The sequence below is a fragment of the Anarhichas minor genome, unplaced genomic scaffold (genome assembly GCF_050575085.1).
Source record: "Anarhichas minor isolate MPS153535 unplaced genomic scaffold, ASM5057508v1 ptg000028l, whole genome shotgun sequence".
Classification (NCBI taxonomy): Eukaryota; Metazoa; Chordata; class Actinopteri; order Perciformes; family Anarhichadidae; genus Anarhichas; species Anarhichas minor.
The window spans coordinates 8,717,062-8,744,732 of record NW_027466474.1 but is presented as its reverse complement, the minus strand read 5'-3'; the positions used below and the strand labels follow the sequence as shown (position 1 = coordinate 8,744,732).

Sequence of the window (27,671 nt, the reverse complement as noted above, 5' to 3'; positions counted from 1 at the left end):
TTGATATTGATAAAAAATAAGTTAATCTTTTCTGCCGTTTGGGAACATCATGTGCGTATATTTTGTTATATACAGAGATATTGATATTATGAAAAAAATAGTAATTTCTACAGGATTACCATTGTTGTCTTTTTTTCTGGTTCTAAAGTCATTGAAGCAATTGCATTCATTTATTTACCTACAAATAATAATCATCTGCAGCTATACTTATTCTATCATTGAGCTCTGAGATGGGGCGTAACTCTGACACGTATTTATTTTCTCTTTGCGATGGGAAACTTGAATCTAACTGATTTGATGGCGCTTTGTTACGTTGCTAGCAAGTTGTCAGTAATTAATTGAATGTCCACTGTGTCGACGATGGTTTCTAGATCTAAGAACAATTCAAGTACAACTCAGTTGATATCCTTTCACTGTGTTCTACGTTGTTTTGGATACAGTAATCTGCAGTCAAGAGATACTGTACATTAAAACTGATTTGGGTCGCTGTCCATAGTGCTGAAAAAATCTTAATTATGATCTCTGTATTGCTATTTTGGTGCTGTCTGTGGTGCTGATTTTGCAGGTTATTTTCCATCTCTCAGTGAATACAGACTATAGCCATGAAAAATAACATGAACAACAAGACCAATTTATTAAACTACATATTTCTCAGATTTTTCTTCTATCAACTGTATACCCGTTGAGCTCAAGTCTTCCAAAATCAACCCATATATTTTAGTAGTTTATTCAGCATATATTTTCTCTTTGATGCCGTTTACTGTATAGTATGATATAAAACATAATTTGTGCGTTTTGGGCCGTATTTCTGCATACAAACGTGTCACGAGATGTCGCTAGAGACCACGCAACAATATCGTGTTCGCCGTTCAGAAACTCCTCCTCCATGTATGACAGAAAATAACACGTCACCATCTGGCAGTGCTTTGTGGAAATTGCGTATAGATGAGTGAAGCCCTGACGAGAGAGGACAGGGATGGATACATAAGAAAGGCTATTTTTCATTTTCGTGGAGAGTGTAAAAAGAAGAAACCAGGATTCGTTGCTTTTGCCTGAACAGCGATGGCTGCTCGGGAACAATGGGATCATATCGGAGGTCTGTTGTTCACTCTGCTTTGTCTCTGCGACTGGTCCGTGGCTCAGATATCATATTCGATTTCAGAGGAGGTGGACAAAGGGACCGCGGTGGGAAACCTCGCTAAGGATTTAAATCTAAATGTACAGCAACTCCATTCCACGGGACTTCAGATCACCTCTGGATACAAAAAACAGTATTTTGACATAAATCATGATTCTGGAGCACTTTTTGTTAATGAGAGGATAGATCGGGAGGAGCTTTGTCCTAATACGGTAAAATGCTCTTTAAACATAGAAGCCGTATTGAGTAACCCTCGCAGACTCCACCGAATTGAAGTTGCTATTAATGATGTCAATGACAATGCACCGTCTTTTCTGCAAGAAATAACTACAATATATATGTCTGAAAATTCCTATGTCGGAGAAAGGCATCCACTGCCGACAGCTTATGACGCAGACGTAGGTGCTAACTCGGTGAAGACTTACAAATTAAACCTGAATGATCATTTCTCTTTGGATGTACAGAACATTGGTGACCAGAGTGTGTCTGCTGAGTTGGTGCTGCAGAAAGCATTAGATCGAGAAAAACAGGCTGTTATTGAACTCACACTGACAGCAATAGATGGAGGAAAACCTCCCAAAACGGGGACTTTACAGATACAAGTTAATGTACTGGATGTTAATGATAATTCACCCATGTTCAGTAAATCTCTTTATAAGGTCCAAGTTGCTGAAAATGCAAATACTGGAACAACGTTATTAGCACTGTCAGCTACTGATTTAGATGACGGGGTGAATGGTCAGATTGTGTACTCGTTCACAGAAACGGGGCGTTTAAATCCTGATGACATATTTACCCTGAATGATAGTACTGGAGAAATCACCGTTAAAGGTAATATTGATTATGAGGAAAATCAAGCATTTGAGATTCGTGTTCAAGCACGAGATAAAGGCACTCCTCCCCGCAGTGCACACAGCAAGATTTTAGTCGAAGTTATTGATGTAAATGACAATACTCCAGAAATCTCGGTTTCATCACTCATGAGTCCAGTGAAAGAGGACGCTGAAATAGGCACAGCTGTTGCAATGGTGACTATCACTGATAACGATGGCGGTAAAAACGGTCTGACAAACTGTAAAATTACAGGCTTTGTGCCATTTAAATTAAAATCTAATTATAAAAACTACTATTCTTTGCTGGTTGACGGGCCTCTTGACAGAGAGAGTGTTTCCCAGTTTAATGTATCAATAACAGCGACAGATGAAGGAACTCCCTCGTTGTCGAGCACAAGTGTCATTACTGTTCAAGTGTCTGACGTTAATGACAATCCTCCTCGATTCCTGGAGCCTCTCATCAATGTTTATGTCAAAGAGAATGGCCCGATTGGAACTACTATACATATACTGACGACACTAGATTCAGATTTGAATGAAAATGCAAAAGCAACGTACCGCTTCATAAACAGTTCTCCGAAGGCGACACAGATAGCTTCAATGGTGAACATAAATTCAGAGACTGGAGACATAGTCAGTCTGCAGTCTTTTAACTACGAGGAGTTAAAATCGTTTCAGTTTAAAGTTCAGGCCACAGACTCTGGTGTTCCTCCGCTCAGCAGCAACGTGACTGTGAACGTTTTAGTCCTGGATGAGAATGACAACAGTCCCACGATCCTCGCGCCCTATTCTGAGCACGGCTCCGTTAACAGTGAGAGCATCCCCTATTCTGCTGAAGCGGGATACTTTGTGGCAAAGATCAGGGCTGTAGACGCAGACTCTGGATACAACGCGCTGCTCTCTTATCACCTCTCTGAGCCCAAAGGAAACAACCTCTTCCGGATCGGAACCAGCACCGGAGAGATCAGGACTAAGAGGAGAATGAGTGACAATGACCTGAAAACTCACCCCTTGGTGGTGTTGGTTTCTGATAACGGAGAACCCTCCCTGTCAGCTACTGTGTCTATTGACGTGGTGGTGGTTGAAAGCACAGCTGACATCCAGACTCAGTTCAGACATGTGCCCATAAAGGAGGACAGCTTCTCTGATTTAAACCTGTATCTGCTGATCGCCATTGCGTCGGTGTCAGTGATCTTTCTGCTGAGCCTCATCAGTTTAATAGCTGTCAAATGCCACAGGACAGACGGAAGTTTCAGCAGGTACAGCGCCCCAATGATCACCACCCACCCTGACGGGAGCTGGTCTTACTCCAAAGCTACTCAGCAGTATGACGTGTGTTTCAGCTCAGACACACTGAAGAGTGACGTAGTGGTTTTCCCCGGACCGTTTCCACCTGTAGATGGTGAACTGATCAGTATTAACGGAGGAGACACTTTTACCAGAACTCAGACTTTACCCAACAATGACAAGGTAAGAAATGACTAGTTTTGATATTGATAAAAATAAGTTAATCTTTTCTGCCGTTGGGTAACATCATGTGCGTATCTTTTGTTACATACAGAGATATTGTGAAAAAAATAGTAATGTCTACAGGATGACCATTGTTGTCTTTTTTCTGTTCTAAAGTCATTGAAGCAATTGCATTCATTTATTTACCTACAAATAATAATCATCCGCAGCTATACTTATTCTATCATTGAGCTCTGAGATGGGGCGTAACTCTGACACGTATTTCTTTTCTCTTTGCGATGGGAAACTTGAATCTAACTGATTTGATGGCGCTTTGTTACCATGCTAGCAAGTTGTCAGGAATTTATTGAATGTCCACTGTGTCGACGATGGTTTCTAGATCTAAGAACAATTCAAGTACAACTCAGTTGATATCCTTTCACTGTGTTCTACGTTGTTTTGGATACAGTAATCTGCAGTCAAGAGATACTGTACATTAAAACTGATTTGGGTCGCTGTCCATGGTGCTGAAGAAATCTTTAGTCTGATCTCTTTATTGCTATTTTGGTGCTGTCTGTGGTGCTGATTTTGCAGGTTATTTTCCGTCTCTCAGTGAATACAGACTATCGCCATGAAAAAGAACATGAACAACAAGACCAATTTATTAATTCTCAGATTTTTCTTCTATCAACTGTATACCCGTTGAGCTCAAGTCTTCCAAAATCAACCCATATATTTTAGTAGTTTATTCAGCATATATTTTCTCTTTGATGCCGTTTACTGCATAGTATGATATAAAACATAATGTGTGTGTTTTGGGCCGTATTTCTGCATACAAACATGTCACGAGATGTCGCTAGAGACCACGCAACAATATCGTGTTCGCCGTTCAGAAACTCCTCCTCCATGTATGACAGAAAAGAACACGTCACCATCTGGCAGTGCTTTGTGGAAATTGCGTATAGATGAGTGAAGCCCTGACGAGAGAGAGGACAGGGATGGATACATAAGAAAGGCTATTTTTCATTTTCGTGGAGAGTGCAAAAGGAAAAAAAACAGGATTCGTTGCTTTTGCCTGAACAGCGATGGCAGCTCGGGAACAATGGGATAATATCGGAGGTCTGTTGTTCACTCTGCTTTGTCTCTGCGACTGGTCCGTGGCTCAGATATCATATTCGATTTCAGAGGAGGTGGACAAAGGGACCGCGGTGGGAAACCTCGCTAAGGATTTAAATCTAAATGTACAGCAACTCCATTCCACGGGACTTCAGATCACCTCTGGATACAAAAAACCGTATTTTGACATAAATCATGATTCTGGAGCACTTTTTGTTAATGAGAGGATAGATCGGGAGGAGCTTTGTCCTAATACGGTAAAATGCTCTTTAAACATAGAAGCCGTATTGAGTAACCCTCGCAGACTCCACCGAATTGAAGTTGCTATTAACGATGTCAATGACAATGCACCGTCTTTTCTGCAAGAAATAACTACAATTGATATGTACGAGTCTTCCTATGTCGGAGAAAGGCATCCACTGCCGACAGCTTATGACGCAGACGTAGGTGCTAACTCGGTGAAGACTTACAAATTAAACCCGAATGATCATTTCTCTTTGGATGTACAGAACATTGGTGACCAGAGTGTGTCTGCTGAGTTGGTGCTGCAGAAAGCATTAGACCGAGAAAAACAGGCTATTATTGAACTCACACTGACTGCAATAGATGGAGGAAAACCTCCCAAAACGGGGACTTTACAGATACAAGTTAATGTACTGGATGTTAATGACAATTCACCCATGTTCAGTAAATCTCTTTATAAGGTCCAAGTTGCTGAAAATGCAAATACTGGAACAACGTTATTAGCACTGTCAGCTACTGATTTAGATGACGGGGTGAATGGTCAGATTGTGTACTCGTTCACAGAAACGGGGCGTTTAAATCCTGATGCGATATTTACCCTGAATGATAGTACTGGAGAAATCACCGTTAAAGGTAATATTGATTATGAGGAAAATCAAGCATATGAGATTCGTGTTCAAGCACGAGATAAAGGCACTCCTCCCCGCAGTGCACACAGCAAGATTTTAGTCGAAGTTATTGATGTCAATGATAATGCTCCAGAAATCTCGGTTTCATCACTCATGAGTCCAGTGAAAGAGGACGCTGAAATAGGCACAGCTGTTGCAATGGTGACTATCACTGATAACGATGGCGGTAAAAACGGTCTGACAAACTGTAAAATTACAGGCTTTGTGCCATTTAAATTAAAATCTAATTATAAAAACTACTATTCTTTGCTGGTTGACGGCCCTCTTGACAGAGAGAGTGTTTCCCAGTTTAATGTATCAATAACAGCGTCAGATGAAGGAACTCCCTCGTTGTCGAGCACAAGTGTCATTACTGTTCAAGTGTCTGACGTTAATGACAATCCTCCTCGATTCCTGGAGCCTCTCATCAATGTTTATGTCAAAGAGAATGGCCCGATTGGAACTACTATACATATACTGACGACACTAGATTCAGATTTGAATGAAAATGCAAAAGCAACGTACCGCTTCATAAACAGTTCTCCGAAGGCGACACACATAGCTTCAATGGTGAACATAAATTCAGAGACTGGAGACATAGTCAGTCTGCAGTCTTTTAACTACGAGGAGTTAAACACGTTTCAGTTTAAAGTTCAGGCCACAGACTCTGGTGTTCCTCCGCTCAGCAGCAACGTGACTGTGAACGTTTTAGTCCTGGATGAGAATGACAACAGTCCCACGATCCTCGCGCCCTATTCTGAGCACGGCTCCGTTAACAGTGAGAGCATCCCCTATTCTGCTGAAGCGGGATACTTTGTGGCAAAGATCAGGGCTGTAGACGCAGACTCTGGATACAATGCGCTGCTCTCTTATCACCTCTCTGAGCCCAAAGGAAACAACCTCTTCCGGATCGGAACCAGCACCGGAGAGATCAGGACTAAGAGGAGAATGAGTGACAATGACCTGAAAACTCACCCCTTGGTGGTGATGGTGTCTGATAACGGAGAACCCTCCCTGTCAGCTACTGTGTCTATTGACGTGGTGGTGGTTGAAAGCACAGCTGACATCCAGACTCAGTTCAGACATGTGCCCATAAAGGAGGACAGCTTCTCTGATTTAAACCTGTATCTGCTGATCGCCATTGCGTCGGTGTCAGTGATCTTTCTGCTGAGCCTCATCAGTTTAATAGCTGTCAAATGCCACAGGACAGACGGAAGTTTCAGCAGGTACAGCGCCCCAATGATCACCACCCACCCTGACGGGAGCTGGTCTTACTCTAAAGCTACTCAGCAGTATGACGTTTGTTTCAGCTCAGACACGCTGAAGAGTGACGTAGTGGTTTTCCCCGGACCGTTTCCTCCTGTAGATGGTGAACTGATCAGTATTAACGGAGGAGACACTTTTACCAGAACTCAGACTTTACCCAGCAATGACAAGGTAAGAAGAAATGCAAGCAATTTAATCTAAGGTTGTTTTTTTTCTCGTATTATTCATTACTTCTCAAATCCACAAAAAAATATAGTTTTATCCTCCCATAGTGTGTGAAGTGTTAGCTGTAAAAGTGTGTGGCTTACTGGTAGTTTCTTTGGAGATTGAAAACATTGTTTGGTTTCGAAATATAAAAAAGTGACAAATGCTATTAATGTAATTGTGGCAGACCTCCACGTGGTGACACTGTAGACCGTAACATTGAGAGTTCATACGTAGTACTACTTTCTCCTCCCAGTTTTAGGTGACGATGAGGCTTCTCCAGGCTTTGTCACAAAGAGAGAGCGAAAGGACAGAGGGGAGATCGGTTTCGTCCATGAGTAGCCTACAATATATAGCACAATATAGAAGCTGTATTTTTTAATAGTTGTAACATTTGTTAAGGGGTTTCCTTGCTTTGGATGCGTTTGAATCGCCATATGGAATTATGTCTGCACCAATGAGGACGTCTATTGTTTCATGTCTGGTGCTTGTGCTGCTGGGGTGTTGTTGGGAAGCGGAGTCCGGACAGCTTTCGTATTCAGTGTTCGAGGAATTGAATCCGGGGACATCTGTCGGAAATATCGCTAAGGATCTAAACCTCAGCCTTCAGGATTTGGAGTCCCGTATGTTTCAGATTGTCACTGGATCAAAAAGAAAATATTTCGAGGTAAATGTAAAGACTGGTTTTCTCTACGTTAATGAGAGAATAGATCGAGAGGAGCTCTGTGCAAAGGCACCTAAATGCGCAGTCAGTGTAGAAGCGGTGATGAACAGTCCTTTGAAGCTGTATCGCTTAGAAATAAATATACTAGATGTGAACGACAACGATCCGTCATTCACGGAAAAGTCTCAAACTATAGAAATAGCAGAGAACACTTTGCCTGGAATGAAATTCGCTTTGTCGGAGGCCATCGATGCAGATGTAGGTAAGAATATGGTCAATGCGTTTAAATTAACACCCAATGAATATTTCTCTCTCGCTACAATCAAAGAAGGAGAAAGCATGTATGCAGAGTTAGTTTTACAGAAAACACTGGATCGAGAGAAACAGCCTGTGATACATCTCACTGTGACTGCTATAGATGGAGGGACTCCGCCGAGATCTGGCACGTCACAGGTCATTATCCACGTTTTAGACATAAATGATAATCCCCCAGTGTTTAGCAATCCCTTGTACAAAACTCGTATATTTGAAAACACGCCAATCGGGACAATTGTGATAACACTGAACGCAACCGACGCAGACGAGGGGACAAACGGTGAGATAGTCTATTCATTGAGAAGTAAAGGGCAGGATCGTATATTAGAGATTTTTCATATTGATCCCATAACGGGTGCGATAATAGTCAAAGCTGATGTCGATTATGAGGAATATACAGCTTTCGAAATCCGTGCCGAAGCAAACGACAAGGCTCAGCCACCGATGTCTGCGCACTGTAAAGTGCTGGTAGAAGTAATTGATGTAAATGACAATGCTCCCGAGATCACTGTGACGTCACTGTTCGATACCGTAAAGGAGGACGCTGATGTAGGTACTGCTATTGCACTCGTTTCCGTTCTAGACAGTGATGGCGGTCGAAATGGTGAAGTTAAATGTAAAATATTGAACAAGGTACCATTTAAACTAGAGACAAACTACAAAAACTATTATTCTCTAGTTGTTGACGGGGCTCTTGACAGAGAAATTACCTCAAGCTACAACGTCACAATTTCGGCTATCGATGAAGGGACTCCTCCTCTCTCAAACACCAGTGTTATTACCGTTCATATTTCTGATATAAATGATAATTCACCTCGTTTCTCAGAACATGTGGTAAATATTTACGTGACAGAAAACAGTGAATTTGGGGTAGTTATTAAAACGATATCTGCATCGGATGCTGACATTGAAAAGAATGGTGAGGTTAGATATTCATTTTTAGACAGTAATAGTAACTCAGTCCCCGTGTCTACAATGGTGACCATCAACTCAGAGACTGGAGACATAGCCAGTCTGCAGTCGTTTAACTACGAGGAGTTAAACACGTTTCAGTTTAAAGTTCAGGCCACAGACTCTGGTGTTCCTCCGCTCAGCAGCAACGTGACTGTGAACGTTTTAGTCCTGGATGAGAATGACAACAGTCCCACGATCCTCGCGCCCTATTCTGAGCACGGCTCCGTTAATAGTGAGAGCATCCCCTATTCTGCTGAAGCGGGATACTTTGTGGCAAAGATCAGGGCTGTAGACGCAGACTCTGGATACAATGCGCTGCTCTCTTATCACCTCTCTGAGCCCAAAGGAAACAACCTCTTCCGGATCGGAACCAGCACCGGAGAGATCAGGACTAAGAGGAGAATGAGTGACAATGACCTGAAAACTCACCCCTTGGTGGTGTTGGTTTCTGATAACGGAGAACCCTCCCTGTCAGCTACTGTGTCTATTGACGTGGTGGTGGTTGAAAGCACAGCTGACATCCAGACTCAGTTCAGACATGTGCCCATAAAGGAGGACAGCTTCTCTGATTTAAACCTGTATCTGCTGATCGCCATTGCGTCGGTGTCGGTGATCTTTCTGCTGAGCCTCATCAGTTTAATAGCTGTCAAATGCCACAGGACAGACGGCAGTTTCAGCAGGTACAGCGCCCCAATGATCACCACCCACCCTGACGGGAGCTGGTCTTACTCTAAAGCTACTCAGCAGTATGACGTTTGTTTCAGCTCAGACACGCTGAAGAGTGACGTAGTGGTTTTCCCCGGACCGTTTCCTCCTGTAGATGGTGAACTGATCAGTATAAATGGAGGAGATACTTTTACCAGAACTCAGACGTTACCCACCAAAGACAAGGTAAGAGCCATAAAGAACTGTCAGTCAGTGAATTTTGTTTTCACGTGTAGCTTCCGTTCATCATGGATAGCAAATTAATATTAACACTCTGGCAAAAAAACGATTCTGATAGATTGCATTCATCCAGTTAAGGTATCTTGTACTGCTCAATGTGAAAGGTGCTTTCCGTGGTGCTGAAATATCTCTGCGCTCCTCAGACTTCTTGGCACATTCTTAACTTCATGTACTTATGGCTAACTGGTACACGTGGCATAGCTTCTCATTGGGTCTTCACAGTTTGAAAAAAGAAGAAGAAAAAATGTGTTTTTTATAAAGCGGAATAAAACAGTTTTAGATATATATGGGCCTAGACGTTTAGTATTGTAGATGTCAACAAAAATACCATAAACTGGTGAAATATGGAGGGACGCAATGAAGCGTTCCGTCCTAAAAGACCGGCCAGCTTGTTTGTAAAACGGCTTTGTTTTGTATTTTTTGTGGTGGAAGCACATTCAATATGTCGATAACATTTAAACAGAAATGTGTTCAACAGCAACCGCTAGGAAAAGTCATATAAGCAGTAATTTATTAATTTACTTAACCCTTTTCTATCTTACAATCATCAATATATTATTGTCTCTCTTTCCATTTCAAGCATTCTTCTCTGATCAATTTAGTCTTGAACTACTTGGCTTATTTCGCTGTTATAAGTATTTTTGTTTGGCAATAAACAAGTATGCCGCTTCACGGAATCGATCATCATATACATGTTTGGTGTATCGTTTAAGAAAAGACACTAACTCATGGGACGTAAGAGTCCACTGTGGTCTATCAAAAAGAACACAAGATGTCGCTCGAGACCACACATTTATTCGTGTTTATTAATGACGTAAAACTCCTCCTCCGCTGTCTGTGAAATAAGAAACAGCCTGTATGTTTCGTGGGGGCTGGGTTAGTTAAGCACGTCGTCTTGAAAGAGCTTGGCTGTCTTGTGGATATTTTCCCGTTTTCGTGGCTGAATGACGTTTGTTTGTCTGATTTTCTCCTCTAAACAAAAGGATGAGTCGTCAACAGAATAGAGTGGCGGAATGGATGTTGTGCGCCATTCTTCTTTGTTTATCTGACTGGTCCGCAGCTCAGATTTCCTACTCAGTTTCGGAGGAGGTGGACAAAGGCACAGCGGTGGGAAATATCGCAAAGGATTTAAACATTAACACACAGCAACTGGAAGAACGGGGATTTCGGATTGTATCGGGATACAGTAAGAAATATTTCGAGGCAAATTTAAGAACAGGGGTTTTGGTTGTTAACGACAGGATAGACCGCGAAGAGCTTTGTCCGAATTTACCGAAGTGTTCCTTAAATATAGAGGGGCTATTGAGCCATCCTATGAATATTTATCGCATTGAGGTCACTATTGTTGACATCAATGATAACGCACCATCGTTCCTTGAGCAAACCCATGTGTTTAATATCTCCGAGTCTTCTTCAACGGGAGAGAGGTATCCGCTCCCAATAGCGCAGGATGCAGACACCGGCAGTAATTCAGTGAAAACCTACAAGTTAAGTCCGAACGAGCATTTCTCCATAGATGTGAGTAGCGGAGGGGACAGTGCGTCCGCTGAGTTAGTGCTGCAGAAAGCTTTAGACCGAGAGAAGCAACCCACTATTGAATTAACATTAACCTCTGTAGACGGAGGAAAACCTGCAAGATCTGGCACTATGCAGATTCTTGTGAATGTGATAGATGTCAATGATAACACGCCGTCGTTTAGCAAGCCGCTGTATAAAGTAAAAGTCAGCGAAAATGCACCCATAGGTACAACAATACTGAAACTAAATGCCACTGATTTAGATGAAGGTCTACATTCAGACATCAAATATGCTTTAATGAAAAGAGGAAATACAAACTCTCCTGAAAAATTCATTGTTAGTCCTGAAAGCGGTGCAATCACAGTGAATGTTAATTTGGATTACGAGGACAGCAATGCATATGAACTGCGAGTACGAGCAACAGACCAGGGCCCGTCCCCTCGCAGTGGTTATTCTAAAGTACTGGTAGAGGTTGTCGATGTCAACGACAATGCACCAGAAATCTCCATAACTTCACTCATGACTCCAGTAAAGGAAAGTGCTGAAATTGGAACAGTCGTTGCATTGGTGACTGTGACTGATAAAGATGGAGGGAAAAACGGCCTTACCACTTGTAAAATGAAAGACTCCGTCCCTTTTACATTAACGTCAAATTACAAAAACTATTACTCTCTCATAGTTGACGGTCTCCTTGACAGAGAGCTTGTAACACATTACAATGTAAGCATTACTGCTACGGATGCAGGTAGTCCGCCTCTTTCTAGCACTGCTGTAATCACTGTGCACATTTCTGATATTAACGACAACGCACCGCATTTCCCACAAGCCAATGTATATATTTACGTTAAAGAGAATAGTAAAGTTGGAGATATTGTAACAAGAACAACTGCACAAGATGCAGATGCTAACGAAAATGCTAAATTGACCTATTCATTAATGGATACTTATCCAAAAAACTTTCCAATTTCAACAGTTGTAAACATCAACACTGAGACTGGAGACATAGTCAGTCTGCAGTCGTTTAACTACGAGGAGTTAAAATCGTTTCAGTTTAAAGTTCAGGCCACAGACTCTGGTGTTCCTCCGCTCAGCAGCAACGTGACTGTGAACGTTTTAGTCCTGGATGAGAATGACAACAGTCCCACGATCCTCGCGCCCTATTCTGAGCACGGCTCCGTTAACAGTGAGAGCATCCCCTATTCTGCTGAAGCGGGATACTTTGTGGCAAAGATCAGGGCTGTAGACGCAGACTCTGGATACAACGCGCTGCTCTCTTATCACCTCTCTGAGCCCAAAGGAAACAACCTCTTCCGGATCGGAACCAGCACCGGAGAGATCAGGACTAAGAGGAGAATGAGTGACAATGACCTGAAAACTCACCCCTTGGTGGTGATGGTGTCTGATAACGGAGAACCCTCCCTGTCAGCTACTGTGTCTATTGACGTGGTGGTGGTTGAAAGCACAGCTGACATCCAGACTCAGTTCAGACATGTGCCCATAAAGGAGGACAGCTTCTCTGATTTAAACCTGTATCTGCTGATCGCCATTGCGTCGGTGTCAGTGATCTTTCTGCTGAGCCTCATCAGTTTAATAGCTGTCAAATGCCACAGGACAGACGGCAGTTTCAGCAGGTACAGCGCCCCAATGATCACCACCCACCCTGACGGGAGCTGGTCTTACTCTAAAGCTACTCAGCAGTATGACGTGTGTTTCAGCTCAGACACGCTGAAGAGTGACGTAGTGGTTTTCCCCGGACCGTTTCCTCCTGTAGATGGTGAACTGATCAGTATTAACGGAGGAGACACTTTTAACAGAACTCAAACTTTACCCACCAAAGACAAGGTATGTGTTTTTCAGTTTCCAATCACCATGATTTACATATTTTGTTCCATGATTATTATGCATACACAGGTCAATATAACCTCAAAACAAAGTAATACAAGTATCAGTAATATCTCGCCAGTTGACGTTCGACTTCAGCCGTACACGTATGAGCCTATATTATAGTTCCATCAGTGATGGAATTCAGCTACCAATTTTGTAAGACCTGAATGACAGAGCACATATATTCATATTTGTTATATTTTAAGATCCTGATGGCGGTCTTAAGCAGGTTTAGTGTCGGCTCCAAAGAGCTCATCAGTTCATGGATCCATGCAGTTTATAGGCTGAGTTTACAGCGCTCACCGTGGTGCTGAATTTATTCTCTGCAACCTTTGGATTATGTAAACTCTCTGGATCCTACTATTGTTTAACCATCAACAATACGAGTATTCAATTTGTCCTTTGTATTAATTTAGGGATTTATTGGGTGACTGATGAACTAACTATTTATATCAAGTTACATTTTGCCTGATATTGCCTAAATTAGCTATTTTTTGATACACTGCATGACTGGGACTCTGTTGTACCATTAAATAGTTCCTTTAATTTACATCGGAAAATGGACAGGATTATGTCATTCAAAAGTACCTTACATTTTTTTCATATAGAGAAGTCAATTGTTGTGCCAAATGTTTAAATATCAGATCTTTTATTATGCTAAAAATCTTTGGGATAAGAGTTACTCCTATTGATGTTGACTTATCTGTCATTTACCACGAGATGTCGCTGGAGACCACAGATATGATTGTTACAATATGTGTAAAACTCCTCCCTGCACGGGAAACCTAAAACCGTCATTGGCCATCAGCAAAGAGAGGAACTGGTATTGTACTGTGGGGAGAAGGGCTGCTGCTGTTCGGAGAATCGTGTTTATGACGGATATATTCAACCACTGGAAATACAGGATAAGCGGGATTCAGTGATTATCGTACCACGATGGGAAGCGAGGAATACGCCTGGATTCATATTGTTGCACTGCTGTGTCTTTGTGACTGGTCTGCCTCGCAACTATCTTACTCCATTTCCGAGGAGGTTAACAAAGGAACCGTGGTGGGGAATATCGCAAAGGATCTGAACTTGAATGTACAAGATCTAGAAACCAGGGATCTACGTATTGTTTCGAGTTACAGTAAGACATATTTTAACGTGAATCTGCGGACCGGGAACATCTTTGTTGACGAGAGGATTGACAGAGAGGAGATTTGTCCGAACACGGCACAATGCTTGCTGAGAATACAGGCTGTTTTAAGCAATCCTATGAATGTACACCGAATCGAGGTCAGCGTTTTGGACGTCAATGACAACTCGCCAGAATTTATTGACCAGTCGTATTCGTTAAATATCTCCGAATCAATGTCACCGGGAGAACAATATCTTCTCCCAATAGCAGTAGACGCAGACATAGGCAGTAACGCGGTGAAGAGCTACAAGCTGAGTCAAAATGAGTATTTCTCGCTTGATGTACAGAGCGGTGGAGAACACGGAGTGTCTGCTGAGTTAGTGCTGCAAAAAGCTTTAGATCGAGAGAAACAGCCGGTTCTTACACTTACTCTGACGGCTGTAGATGGAGGTAAACCTGCTAGATCTGGTATATTGCACATAAATGTAAATGTAATAGATGCAAACGATAATACACCCATTTTCAGCAAATCGCTGTATAAAGTACGTGTTCGCGAAAATACTCAGGGGACAGTGATAATTAAGTTAAATGCAACAGATTTAGATGAGGGCGTCAACAGTAAGATCATTTATTCGTTTATCAGACGAGGAAATACAGATCCATCAAATAATTTTGATCTAAATTCAGAAACAGGAGAAATCACAGTGAAGGGCACATTAGATTATGAAGAGACTTCTGCTTATGAAGTTAGAGTTCAAGCAACTGATCAAGGCTTCTCACCTCGTAGTGCGCATGCTAAACTACTGATAGAGATAATTGATGTGAATGACAATGCCCCAGAAATATCTGTGACGTCACTCATGACTCCAGTAAAAGAAGATGCAGAAATAGGGACAATCGTTGCTTTGGTTACAGTTAGTGATAAAGATGGAGGAAACAATGGCGTGACTAATTGTAGGGTAGTTGGGTCTGTTCCGTTTAAACTGAAGTCCAACTATAAAAATGACTATTCATTAGTAGTAGATGGACCACTGGACAGAGAAAACACTTCTCTTTACAATGTCACTATTACAGCCACAGATGAAGGAAGTCCACCTCTGTCCAGTATCAGGGTCATTACTGTTCATGTTTCTGATGTCAATGATAATGCACCTCGATTTATGGAGCCTGTGATTCATGTTTATGTGAAAGAAAATAGTCCAGTGGGCTCCACTATTTATACAATACATGCATTTGATCCTGATCTGAACAGTAATGCAAGACTGACTTTCAAATTGTTAGATAGTTCTCCAAGAAATATTCCAATTTCATCAATTTTAAACATCAACACTGAGACTGGAGACATAGTCAGTCTGCAGTCTTTTAACTACGAGGAGTTAAACACGTTTCAGTTTAAAGTTCAGGCCACAGACTCTGGTGTTCCTCCGCTCAGCAGCAACGTGACTGTGAACGTTTTAGTCCTGGATGAGAATGACAACAGTCCCACGATCCTCGCGCCCTATTCTGAGCACGGCTCCGTTAACAGTGAGAGCATCCCCTATTCTGCTGAAGCGGGATACTTTGTGGCAAAGATCAGGGCTGTAGACGCAGACTCTGGATACAACGCGCTGCTCTCTTACCACCTTTCTGAGCCCAAAGGAAACAACCTCTTCCGGATCGGAACCAGCACCGGAGAGATCAGGACTAAGAGGAGAATGAGTGACAATGACCTGAAAACTCACCCCTTGGTGGTGATGCTTTCTGATAACGGAGAACCCTCCCTGTCAGCTACTGTGTCTATTGACGTGGTGGTGGTTGAAAGCACAGCTGACATCCAGACTCAGTTCAGACATGTGCCCATAAAGGAGGACAGCTTCTCTGATTTGAACCTGTATCTGCTGATCGCCATTGCGTCGGTGTCAGTGATCTTTCTGCTGAGCCTCATCAGTTTAATAGCTGTCAAATGCCACAGGACAGACGGCAGTTTCAGCAGGTACAGCGCCCCAATGATCACCACCCACCCTGACGGGACCTGGTCTTACTCTAAAGCTACTCAGCAGTATGACGTGTGTTTCAGCTCAGACACGCTGAAGAGTGACGTAGTGGTTTTCCCCGGACCGTTTCCTCCTGTAGATGGTGAACTGATCAGTATTAACGGAGGAGACACTTTTAACAGAACTCAGACTTTACCCAACAATGACAAGGTAGGCTATACTTTGCATTTAACGTTTCAATAATACATTTGGGATCAAAACAACTTCAGCTGCAATCCAAATGTACTATTTGACTTCATATGAGCCACGTTGTGATTTAAGGTTGTATGCATGGACGAATATGGAGTCAATCAAAGTGTCAGCTATAAGCAACAACCCGTTTTTTCATCTGTTAATAAACAACTATTATCACTGTTCATGAACACACGACCAGACTTTATGGAAGCTGTTGTATTCCATGGAGATCAAGTCACTTCACTAAAATGAACAGTAGCAACATAACTCGTTCTGTAAGAGTTTGTTTCATTTTACTTGCACTCGTCTTCAAGCTATACTCTCCCCTCACAGCACACAGAAAAAAAAGTATTTTAGGGTACTATTTTACACAACATCTTGGTCTAAGCATTCAAATTACCAAGTTGTTAGTTTCTGTCTTATCAGACAATGTGGCAAAGTAAAGAGGCAATCGGTTGATACTCTCTTAAGTGTTTTGTATTCACGGGGGTTTATTTAAAAAAGATTTAGTCTGAGTTCAAACAGCGCTGTCCATGGTGCTAGTTTTTGCAACCCTGGGCTTCAACGCCGTTGTGCCGCCAACCCGCTCTTTAATGCCCTCTGGAACATTCTCAACAGTACAGGGCAGCTCGTTGCTTATATTGAGACAGCCTCGCCATTGTGTTCAAAAAATCTTTGGTTTCACTGCCATACTCTCAAACTGTATTTTAACAGTGAAGTGAAAATAGCTCTTACGAAATTAACATGTTGTTAAATGGCGCTCTCTGTGGTGCTGAATAAGGCTTGTAATATATGGTTTCCGCGCTGTTCTACTACGAAAGAAGCACATTGTATGTATCATTGTTAGCTTATTTTTCAGAAAAAAATACTTTATAATTCATTTTAATCCACGAGTAAATATTTTAGTGATTATTGTTTTTTCTGGATCATTACAGTATTTTAACTTTGTGTTGGCTTGTCTGGCTTTGGAAATGCCCATCAAAGGATGGTTGTTGCAGCATTTAACTAAATGTTAAACATTGGTAATGAAACGTGTGTACGTGATGACATTTTAACTAATGGTTCATGATTTGAGGTCAATCATCATGCGATGCTAGACTGCATTTGGATATCCTGACATTATTTGTGTACATGGCAAATTAACTGACCACGCATAGATAGAACTTACCCATCATTCACCACATGATGTCGTTGGAGACCATAGATTGAAATGTCCCCGTATATCCAAGACTCCTCCTCCGTTGATGGTAAAAACGAAATCGTCATCGGTCATTTTAAACTCGGCACTCGATGGTGTTGTGACGAGATAGCTGGATCTTAAACGGAACAATTTGCTTTTGAAGGATTTACTAATACAAAGGATTCATGATTTACTCGGTTCAGGTATTTTATTGCACCAAGGATGTATGTGCGACGACAAAAGGAACGCGCCTGGATTCATATTGTTGCGCTGCTTTGTCTTTGTGACTCGTCCGTCTCTCAGATATCTTACTCAATTTCCGAGGAGGTGAACAAAGGCACCGTGGTGGGGAACATCGCAAAGGATTTGAACCTTAATGTGCAAGAAATAGAAAACAGGGACCTCCAAATCGTATCGGGTTACAAGAAGAAATATTTTGATGTGAATTTACGCACCGGGAACCTCTTTGCTGAAGAAAGAATAGACAGAGAAGAGTTTTGTCCTAATACGGTAAAATGTACCTTGAAATTACAGGCCGTTCTAAAAAATCCAATGAATGCACAGCGTATTGAAGTAAATATTTTAGATGTAAATGATAACTCGCCAGTATTCATTGATCAATCACATTTACTTAATATCTCAGAATCGTTGTCACCGGGAGAGCGATATCTTCTCCCAATAGCAGAAGATGCGGACATAGGAAGCAACACAGTGAAGACGTACACGCTGAGCCAAAATGAATATTTCTCGCTTGATGTGCAGAGCGGTGGAGAACACGGGGTGTCTGCTGAGTTAGTGCTGCAGAAAGCTTTAGATCGAGAGAAACAGTCGGTGATCACACTTGTCTTGACAGCTGTTGATGGAGGTAAACCTGCTAGATCAGGAACGTTGCAGTTAATTGTTAATGTTTTAGATGTCAATGACAATACACCCACTTTCAGTAAATCTCTTTATAAGGCGAGTGTTAATGAAAATGCTAGTCCCGGATCACTAGTAATAAAGTTAAATGCAGCAGATTTAGATGAGGGCGTCAACAGTAAGATCATTTATTCGTTTATCAAACGAGGAAATACAGATCCATCAAATATATTTGATCTAAATTCAGAAACAGGAGAAATCACAGTGAAGGGCACATTAGATTATGAAGAGACTTCTGCTTATGAAGTTAGAGTTCAAGCAACTGATCAAGGCGTATCCCCTCGTAGTGCGCATGCTAAACTACTGATAGAGATCATTGATGTGAATGACAATGCCCCAGAAATATCTGTGACGTCACTCATGACTCCAGTAAAAGAAGATGCAGAAATAGGGACAATCGTTGCTTTGGTTACAGTTAGTGATAAAGATGGAGGAAACAATGGCGTGACTAATTGTAGGGTAGTTGGGTCTGTTCCGTTTAAACTGAAGTCCAACTATAAAAATGACTATTCATTAGTAGTAGATGGACCACTGGACAGAGAAAACACTTCTCTTTACAATGTCACTATTACAGCCACAGATGAAGGAAGTCCACCTCTCTCCAGTATCAGGGTCATTACTGTTCATGTTTCTGATGTCAATGATAATGCACCTCGATTTATGGAGCCTGTGATTCATGTTTATGTGAAAGAAAATAGTGCAGTGGGCTCCACTATTTATACAATACATGCATTTGATCCTGATCTGAACAGTAATGCAAGACTGACTTTCAAATTGTTAGATAGTTCTCCAAGAAATATTCCAATTTCATCAATTTTAAACATCAACACTGAGACTGGAGACATAGTCAGTCTGCAGTCTTTTAACTACGAGGAGTTAAACACGTTTCAGTTTAAAGTTCAGGCCACAGACTCTGGTGTTCCTCCGCTCAGCAGCAACGTGACTGTGAACGTTTTAGTCCTGGATGAGAATGACAACAGTCCCACGATCCTCGCGCCCTATTCTGAGCACGGCTCCGTTAACAGTGAGAGCATCCCCTATTCTGCTGAAGCGGGATACTTTGTGGCAAAGATCAGGGCTGTAGACGCAGACTCTGGATACAATGCGCTGCTCTCTTATCACCTCTCTGAGCCCAAAGGAAACAACCTCTTCCGGATCGGAACCAGCACCGGAGAGATCAGGACTAAGAGGAGAATGAGTGACAATGACCTGAAAACTCACCCCTTGGTGGTGATGGTGTCTGATAACGGAGAACCCTCCCTGTCAGCTACTGTGTCTATTGACGTGGTGGTGGTTGAAAGCACAGCTGACATCCAGACTCAGTTCAGACATGTGCCCATAAAGGAGGACAGCTTCTCTGATTTGAACCTGTATCTGCTGATCGCCATTGCGTCGGTGTCGGTGATCTTTCTGCTGAGCCTCATCAGTTTAATAGCTGTCAAATGCCACAGGACAGACGGCAGTTTCAGCAGGTACAGCGCCCCAATGATCACCACCCACCCTGACGGGAGCTGGTCTTACTCCAAAGCTACTCAGCAGTATGACGTGTGTTTCAGCTCAGACACACTGAAGAGTGACGTAGTGGTTTTCCCCGGACCGTTTCCTCCTGTAGATGGTGAACTGATCAGTATTAACGGAGGAGACACTTTTAGCCGGACTCAGACTTTACCCAACAATGACAAGGTAGGCCATATGTGCTGAATGCTTGTATAACATAATAACCCTATCATACAAATATAATGTAATTTCATGGCTGCTTATGAGTCTAACGATTTACATTATTTTAATATGAAAAAATATGTGTACAACTTGAATCGTTAGATTTTACATAAACAGCTCGCATGTTAAAGTTGGAATACCAAACTACCCTAATGATTTTATATATAGCTCTCCGTGGTGCTGTTTGTCTGCAATTCAGCTGCTGTTATGTCTGTTGAAAGAAGGCCATTAGTGATTTAATAGGTCTAAGCTGTTCTTTACCTGAATTGAATCAGCAGTCAACATGGCTAGTTCGCTACCTCGGGTGTATAGCTGTATCATCCTGCCGTGATCTAACATCTGCAGCAGCTCCTGACATTGAATGCAGTCAGAAAAGACGCTGTCCGTGGTTCTTGACTATGTGTTGACAATACCTGGTTTCTGTATTTCATTCTGCGGTGAATCAAACTCGTTTCTTTAATTCATGATTCATTCTGAAGATGGGACTGTTTGAGTATGGCGAGTACACTCTGAAATCAAAATCGAAGTCATTTTATTTCTGGATATATTGTACATTAAGCGATTGAAAAAAATCATCTTTAAAGTTGTCGCACTCTAGATATTGAAATACATGTTTAAACCAGACTTCATATAATTTATCATACTTGAAATGATATGCCTATGTAATACAATGGATTGTATTTGTATACATATAATTCACCACATGATGTCGCATGAGACCATGAATGAAAGTGTTTGTACTTCCAAAACTCCTCCCTGCATGGGAAAAAATGAAACCGCGTCATCGGCCATTAGTACGGTGTCGTGGCGAGAAGGAGAGGAGCTTCCCGCAACAATATTTCTCTGGACGGATGTATCTGTACCGAGGATAGATGATCGATTGGGTTCAGGTCTTTTGTTGCATCAACAATGTATTTTCGACGGCAAGAGGAATGCGGCTGGATTCACATTGTTGTGTTTCTTTGTCTTTGCAACTGGGCGGCTTCGCAGTTATCCTACTCGATTTCCGAGGAGGTGGACAAAGGCACCGTGGTGGGGAACCTTGCAAAGGATTTGAACATCAATTTACAGGAACTAGCGACCAGGGACTTACGTGTTGTTTCGAGTTACAGTAAGAAATATTTTGACGTGAATTTGCGGACCGGGAACATCTTTGTTGGTGAACGGATAGACAGAGAGGAGCTTTGTCCGAGTGTGGTTAAATGCTCGATCAAAATCCAAGCAGTTTTAAACAATCCAATGAGTGCGCACCGCATAGAGGTCAATGTTTTAGATATAAACGACAATTCGCCCGCATTCATTGAAAAGGCGTATTCTTTGAATATTTCAGAATCATCTTTAACTGGAGAACGATATCTTCTCCCAATAGCAGAAGACGCAGACATAGGCAGTAACTCAGTAAAGAGCTACAAGCTGAGCCAAAATGAATATTTCTCGCTTGATGTACAGAGCGGTGGAGATCACGGAGTGTCTGCTGAGTTAGTGCTGCAAAAAGCTTTAGATCGAGAGAAACAGTCGGTGATCACACTTCTGTTGACGGCTGTGGATGGAGGTAAACCTGCTAGATCGGGATCTTTACAAATACGTATTAATGTATTAGATGTAAATGATAATATTCCCATTTTTAGCAAATCGCTGTATAAAGTACGTGTACCTGAAAATACTGCTCATGGAACAGTGGTAATGAAGTTAAATGCAACAGATTTAGACGAGGGCATGAACAGTAAGATCCTGTACTCATTAATCAAGCGAGGAAATATTGATCCGTCAAATATTTTTGATCTAAATTCAGAAACAGGAGAAATCACAGTGAAGGGCACATTAGATTATGAAGAGACTTCTGCTTATGAAGTTAGAGTTCAAGCAACTGATCAAGGCACCTCCCCTCGTAGTGCGCATGCTAAACTACTGATAGAGATAATTGATGTGAATGACAATGCCCCAGAAATATCTGTGACGTCACTCATGACTCCAGTAAAAGAAGACGCAGAATTGGGGACAATCGTTGCTTTGGTTACAGTGAGTGATAAAGATGGAGGAAACAATGGCGTGACTACTTGTAGGGTAATTGGGTCTGTTCCGTTTAAACTGAAGTCCAACTATAAAAATGACTATTCATTAGTAGTAGATGGACCACTGGACAGAGAAAACACTTCTCTTTACAATGTCACTATTACAGCCACAGATGAAGGAAGTCCACCTCTCTCCAGTATCAGGATCATTACTGTTCATGTTTCTGATGTCAATGATAATGTACCTCGATTTATGGAGGCTGTGATTCATGTTTATGTTAAAGAAAATAGTGCAGTGGGCTCCACTATTTATTCAATACATGCATTTGATCCTGATCTGAACAGTAATGCAAGACTGACTTACAAATTGTTAGATAGTTCTCCAAGAAATATTCCAATTTCATCAATTTTAAACATCAACACTGAGACTGGAGACATAGTCAGTCTGCAGTCTTTTAACTACGAGGAGTTAAACACGTTTCAGTTTAAAGTTCAGGCCACAGACTCTGGTGTTCCTCGGCTCAGCAGCAACGTGACTGTGAACGTTTTAGTCCTGGATGAGAATGACAACAGTCCCACGATCCTCGCGCCCTATTCTGAGCACGGCTCCGTTAACAGTGAGAGCATCCCCTATTCTGCTGAAGCGGGATACTTTGTGGCAAAGATCAGGGCTGTAGACGCAGACTCTGGATACAATGCGCTGCTCTCTTATCACCTCTCTGAGCCCAAAGGAAACAACCTCTTCCGGATCGGAACCAGCACCGGAGAGATCAGGACTAAGAGGAGAATGAGTGACAATGACCTGAAAACTCACCCCTTGGTGGTGATGGTTTCTGATAACGGAGAACCCTCCCTGTCAGCTACTGTGTCTATTGACGTGGTGGTGGTTGAAAGCACAGCTGACATCCAGACTCAGTTCAGACATGTGCCCATAAAGGAGGACAGCTTCTCTGATTTAAACCTGTATCTGCTGATCGCCATTGCGTCGGTGTCAGTGATCTTTCTGCTGAGCCTCATCAGCTTAATAGCTGTCAAATGCCACAGGACAGACGGCAGTTTCAGCAGGTACAGCGCCCCAATGATCACCACCCACCCTGACGGGAGCTGGTCTTACTCTAAAGCTACTCAGCAGTATGACGTGTGTTTCAGCTCAGACACGCTGAAGAGTGACGTAGTGGTTTTCCCCGGACCGTTTCCTCCTGTAGATGGTGAACTGATCAGTATTAACGGAGGAGACACTTTTAACAGAACTCAAACTTTACCCAACAATGACAAGGTGAGTTGTTTGCAGCCTTTTATTCCTCTCTCCTTGCTTTCAAATACATTACTTTCAAACATGACAGAAACTCAGAAATTGCAATTAACAATGTTCCATTCACTAAAATAGTACTGTAATTACATTTGCAAAAAGTTGCATTGCAAGAGATAAGAGGTTTGGATTGAGTTGTCAAATAGTGGCCATATCCTGCAAGTAGGTCTGCAGATTTGTGCTTTCCATGGTGCTGAAAATATATTGGCGCCTTCCTTATCCTCTAGGGTTACAATCCAAAAAACTTGTGAATAAGGCATATCATTCATAAATTATCCATGCTTGAAAACAGCTGAATTGCCTTCACATATTGGACCATGGCAGTACTGTTTACGTCTGTTACCTACCAGAATATTGTTGATGCATCTTTTCCATGTCCTACATTCACTTCAGATAGTTCTCACAGTAATTGTTCTGCAGTATCACATACTATTTAGCCTGATCTTTTCCTCTTTGGTAAAAGCAAACTTTTAGACTCTCCTCAAAACCTTCAGGAATACAATGTATTACACGTGTAACGTACAGGGTGTGCAACTCCATTTAATAAACTATTTTCATGTCCACGTTGTAACGCGTGGGGTCGCTGATGACCACGTGTTGTTGTGAGCTCGTTGTTTTCAGTCTCCTCCTTCCCGTGTGACGCGTCAGCAGACTGCGAGTGCTTTGTGCGAAAAACACGAGCGGCGAGGAAGAGGAGAGGACTGGTGTGGATGGGATTTAAAATGTTGCCCGATCGAGTGGCGGTTTATAGATGAATATAATTTGTAAACGCGTCACTTTCTTTGAAAGCAGCGATGGGCCGTGGAAGGAAGGACGGGATACTCTGCTGGCTGTTCATCCTGTTTTTATCTGACTGGTCTGCTGCTCAGATATTCTACTCTGTTTCCGAGGAGGTGGACAAAGGGACTGTTGTTGGGAATCTCGCAAAGGATTTAAATGTCAACGTTCGAGATCTGCAAACGAGGAATCTAAATATCGTGTCTGGGTACAGTAAGAAATATTTCGAAGCTAATTTCAAAACGGGGGATCTTTATGTCAACGAGCGACTAGACCGCGAGGAGCTTTGTCCAAACACGATCAAATGCACGTTAAACTTAGAGGCGATACTGAGCGATCCTATGGTACTCCATCGCATTGAGGTGGTTATTGTTGATATTAATGACAACGCACCGGCCTTCGTTGAGAAGTCATATTCACTTAACATATCAGAATTATCACCCACGGGGGATCACTTCTTGTTACCACCGGCTCTTGATGCAGATACGGGAAGTAACTCAGTAAAGACTTACAGGCTGAGTCAAAATGAATACTTCTCCCTCGATGTGCAGGGCGGTGGAGAACATAGTGCATATGCTGAATTAGTGCTACTGAAAGCTTTAGATCGTGAAAAACAAGCTGTCATTAAACTATCGCTGACCGGTGTAGATGGAGGAAAGCCTCCTAAATCCGGAACCTTAAACATACATGTAAATGTTCTGGATGTCAATGATAACACGCCGTCATTTAGTAAAACACTCTACAAGGCGCGGGTGAATGAAAATGCGCGAGCTGGATCATCGGTGATTCAACTGAGTGCGACAGATTTAGACGAAGGGGACAACGGGAGGATCACTTATTCTTTTGTCAAACGTGGAAATTTCGATCCTGCAGATATGTTTGTCATGAACGCAGAAACTGGGGAAATCACAGTTAAGGGTTATTTGGATTACGAAGCACAGTCAGTTTATGAAATTCATATTAAAGCAACAGATCAGGGGGTTTCGCCTCGGGGTGCAAATGGAAAGCTGCTGGTGGAGGTAGTTGACGTGAACGACAATGCTCCAGAAATTGTGGTGACGTCACTCATGAACCCGGTTAAAGAAGACGCTGACATAGGGAGCGTTGTCGCTTTAGTGACAGTGACTGATAAAGATGGAGGAAAAAACGGTCAGACTCGATGTTCACTTGTTGGTTCTGAACCGTTTAAGCTCACTTCCAACTATAAAAATTATTACTCTTTAGTTGTTGATGGAGCTCTTGATCGAGAAGGACACTCGTTTTACAATGTCACGATTACAGCTGCTGATGGAGGGACCCCGCCTCTATCCAGCACCAGCGTCATCACTGTTCAAGTTTCTGATGTCAATGATAACGCGCCTCATTTCCTTGAGCCCGTGATTAACATTTATGTAAAAGAAAACAGTCCAGTTGGAGCTCGTATCTATTCGATAACTGCAGTCGATCCTGATATACACGAAAACGCGAGAGTAACATACTCATTAGATGGAGATTCAAAAAGCATTCCTATAACTTCTGTTGTAAACATCAACTCAGAGACTGGAGACATAGTCAGTCTGCAGTCTTTTAACTACGAGGAGTTAAACACGTTTCACTTTAAAGTTCAGGCCACAGACTCTGGTGTTCCTCCGCTCAGCAGCAACGTGACTGTGAACGTTTTAGTCCTGGATGAGAATGACAACAGTCCCACGATCCTCGCGCCCTATTCTGAGCACGGCTCCGTTAACAGTGAGAGCATCCCCTATTCTGCTGAAGCGGGATACTTTGTGGCAAAGATCAGGGCTGTAGACGCAGACTCTGGATACAACGCGCTGCTCTCTTATCACCTCTCTGAGCCCAAAGGAAACAACCTCTTCCGGATCGGAACCAGCACCGGAGAGATCAGGACTAAGAGGAGAATGAGTGACAATGACCTGAAAACTCACCCCTTGGTGGTGATGGTTTCTGATAACGGAGAACCCTCCCTGTCAGCTACTGTGTCTATTGACGTGGTGGTGGTTGAAAGCACAGCTGACATCCAGACTCAGTTCAGACATGTACCCATAAAGGAGGACAGCTTCTCTGATTTAAACCTGTATCTGCTGATCGCCATTGCGTCGGTGTCGGTGATCTTTCTGCTGAGCCTCATCAGTTTAATAGCTGTCAAATGCCACAGGACAGACGGCAGTTTCAGCAGGTACAGCGCCCCAATGATCACCACCCACCCTGACGGGAGCTGGTCTTACTCTAAAGCTACTCAGCAGTATGACGTGTGTTTCAGCTCAGACACACTGAAGAGTGACGTAGTGGTTTACCCCGGACCCTTTCCACCTGTAGATGGTGAGCTGATCAGTATTAACGGAGGAGACACTTTTAACAGAACTCAGACTTTACCCACCAAAGACAAGGTGAGTTGTTTGCAGCCTTTTATTCATCTCTCCTTGCTTTCAAATACATGACTTTCAAACATGACAGAAACTCAGAAATTGCAATTAACAATGTTCCATTCACTAAAATATCACTAATTACATTTGCAAAAAGTTGCATTTCAAGAGATAACAGGTTTGGATTTAGTAATCAAATAGTGGACATATCCTGTAAGGAGGTCTGCAGATTTGCGCTTTCCATGGTGCTGAAAACATATTGGTGTCTTCCTTGTCCTCTAGGGTTACAATCCAAAAACTACTGCGGGAATTATGCTATCAATCATGTTTTAAATACTTAGGCTATCATTCATCAATTAGTTATGCTTGAAAATAGCTGGACTGCCTTTATATATTACAGTTCTGTTTACGTCTGTTACCTATCTATACCAGAATATTGTTGATGTATCTTTTCCATGTCCTACATTCACTTCAGATAGTTCTCACAGTAATTGTTCTGCAGTATCACATACTATTTAGCCTGATCTTTTCCTCTTTGGTAAAAGCAAACTTTTAGACTCTCCTCAAAACCTTCAGGAATACAATGTATTACACGTGTAACGTACAGGGTGTGCAACTCCATTTAAGAAACTATTTTCATGTCCACGTTGTAACGCGTGGGGTCGCTGATGACCACGTGTTGGTGAGCTCGGTGTTTTCAGTCTCCTCCTTCCCGTGTGACGCGTCAGCAGACTGCGAGTGCTTTGTGCGAAAAACACGAGCGGCGAGAAAGAGGAGAGAACTGGAGTGGATGGGATTTAAAATGTTGCCCGATCGAGTGGCGTTTTATAGATGAATATAATTTGTATCGCGTCACTTTCTTTGAAAGC

The 27,671-nt window shown here is 42.3% G+C and overlaps 8 protein-coding genes across 8 annotated transcripts; all 8 read left to right on the top strand.

Moving 5' to 3' along the window:
* The first annotated feature begins 1,062 nt into the window (after positions 1-1,062).
* On the top strand, positions 1,063-3,456 carry LOC142963023 (protocadherin alpha-8-like). Its single transcript, XM_076103720.1, has one exon. The coding sequence runs from the start codon at positions 1,063-1,065 to the stop codon at positions 3,454-3,456; it is 2,394 nt and encodes a 797-aa protein (XP_075959835.1).
* Positions 3,457-4,505: 1,049 nt separating this feature from the next.
* Positions 4,506-6,914, top strand: LOC142963022 (protocadherin alpha-2-like). The gene has a single exon (XM_076103719.1). It carries the CDS (start codon positions 4,506-4,508, stop codon positions 6,912-6,914), a length of 2,409 nt encoding a protein of 802 aa, XP_075959834.1.
* Positions 6,915-7,362: 448 nt separating this feature from the next.
* LOC142963020 (protocadherin alpha-3-like) lies at positions 7,363-10,403 on the top strand. Its single transcript, XM_076103717.1, has 2 exons — positions 7,363-9,741; positions 10,398-10,403. The coding sequence occupies exons 1-2, from the start codon at positions 7,363-7,365 to the stop codon at positions 10,401-10,403; spliced, it is 2,385 nt and encodes a 794-aa protein (XP_075959832.1).
* Positions 10,404-10,779: 376 nt separating this feature from the next.
* LOC142963019 (protocadherin alpha-8-like) lies at positions 10,780-13,320 on the top strand. Its single transcript, XM_076103716.1, has 2 exons — positions 10,780-13,155; positions 13,294-13,320. Exons 1-2 carry the CDS (start codon positions 10,780-10,782, stop codon positions 13,318-13,320), a joined length of 2,403 nt encoding a protein of 800 aa, XP_075959831.1.
* An 813-nt stretch (positions 13,321-14,133) lies between these two features.
* Positions 14,134-16,533, top strand: LOC142963018 (protocadherin alpha-2-like). Its single transcript, XM_076103714.1, has one exon. The coding sequence runs from the start codon at positions 14,134-14,136 to the stop codon at positions 16,531-16,533; it is 2,400 nt and encodes a 799-aa protein (XP_075959829.1).
* A 1,393-nt stretch (positions 16,534-17,926) lies between these two features.
* Positions 17,927-20,323, top strand: LOC142963017 (protocadherin alpha-2-like). Its single transcript, XM_076103713.1, has one exon. It carries the CDS (start codon positions 17,927-17,929, stop codon positions 20,321-20,323), a length of 2,397 nt encoding a protein of 798 aa, XP_075959828.1.
* A 927-nt stretch (positions 20,324-21,250) lies between these two features.
* On the top strand, positions 21,251-23,913 carry LOC142963016 (protocadherin alpha-2-like). Its single transcript, XM_076103712.1, has 2 exons — positions 21,251-23,629; positions 23,890-23,913. Exons 1-2 carry the CDS (start codon positions 21,251-21,253, stop codon positions 23,911-23,913), a joined length of 2,403 nt encoding a protein of 800 aa, XP_075959827.1.
* Positions 23,914-24,456: 543 nt separating this feature from the next.
* Positions 24,457-27,402, top strand: LOC142963014 (protocadherin alpha-8-like). The gene is made up of 2 exons (XM_076103711.1): positions 24,457-26,826; positions 27,379-27,402. The coding sequence occupies exons 1-2, from the start codon at positions 24,457-24,459 to the stop codon at positions 27,400-27,402; spliced, it is 2,394 nt and encodes a 797-aa protein (XP_075959826.1).
* The last annotated feature ends 269 nt before the right edge of the window (positions 27,403-27,671 follow it).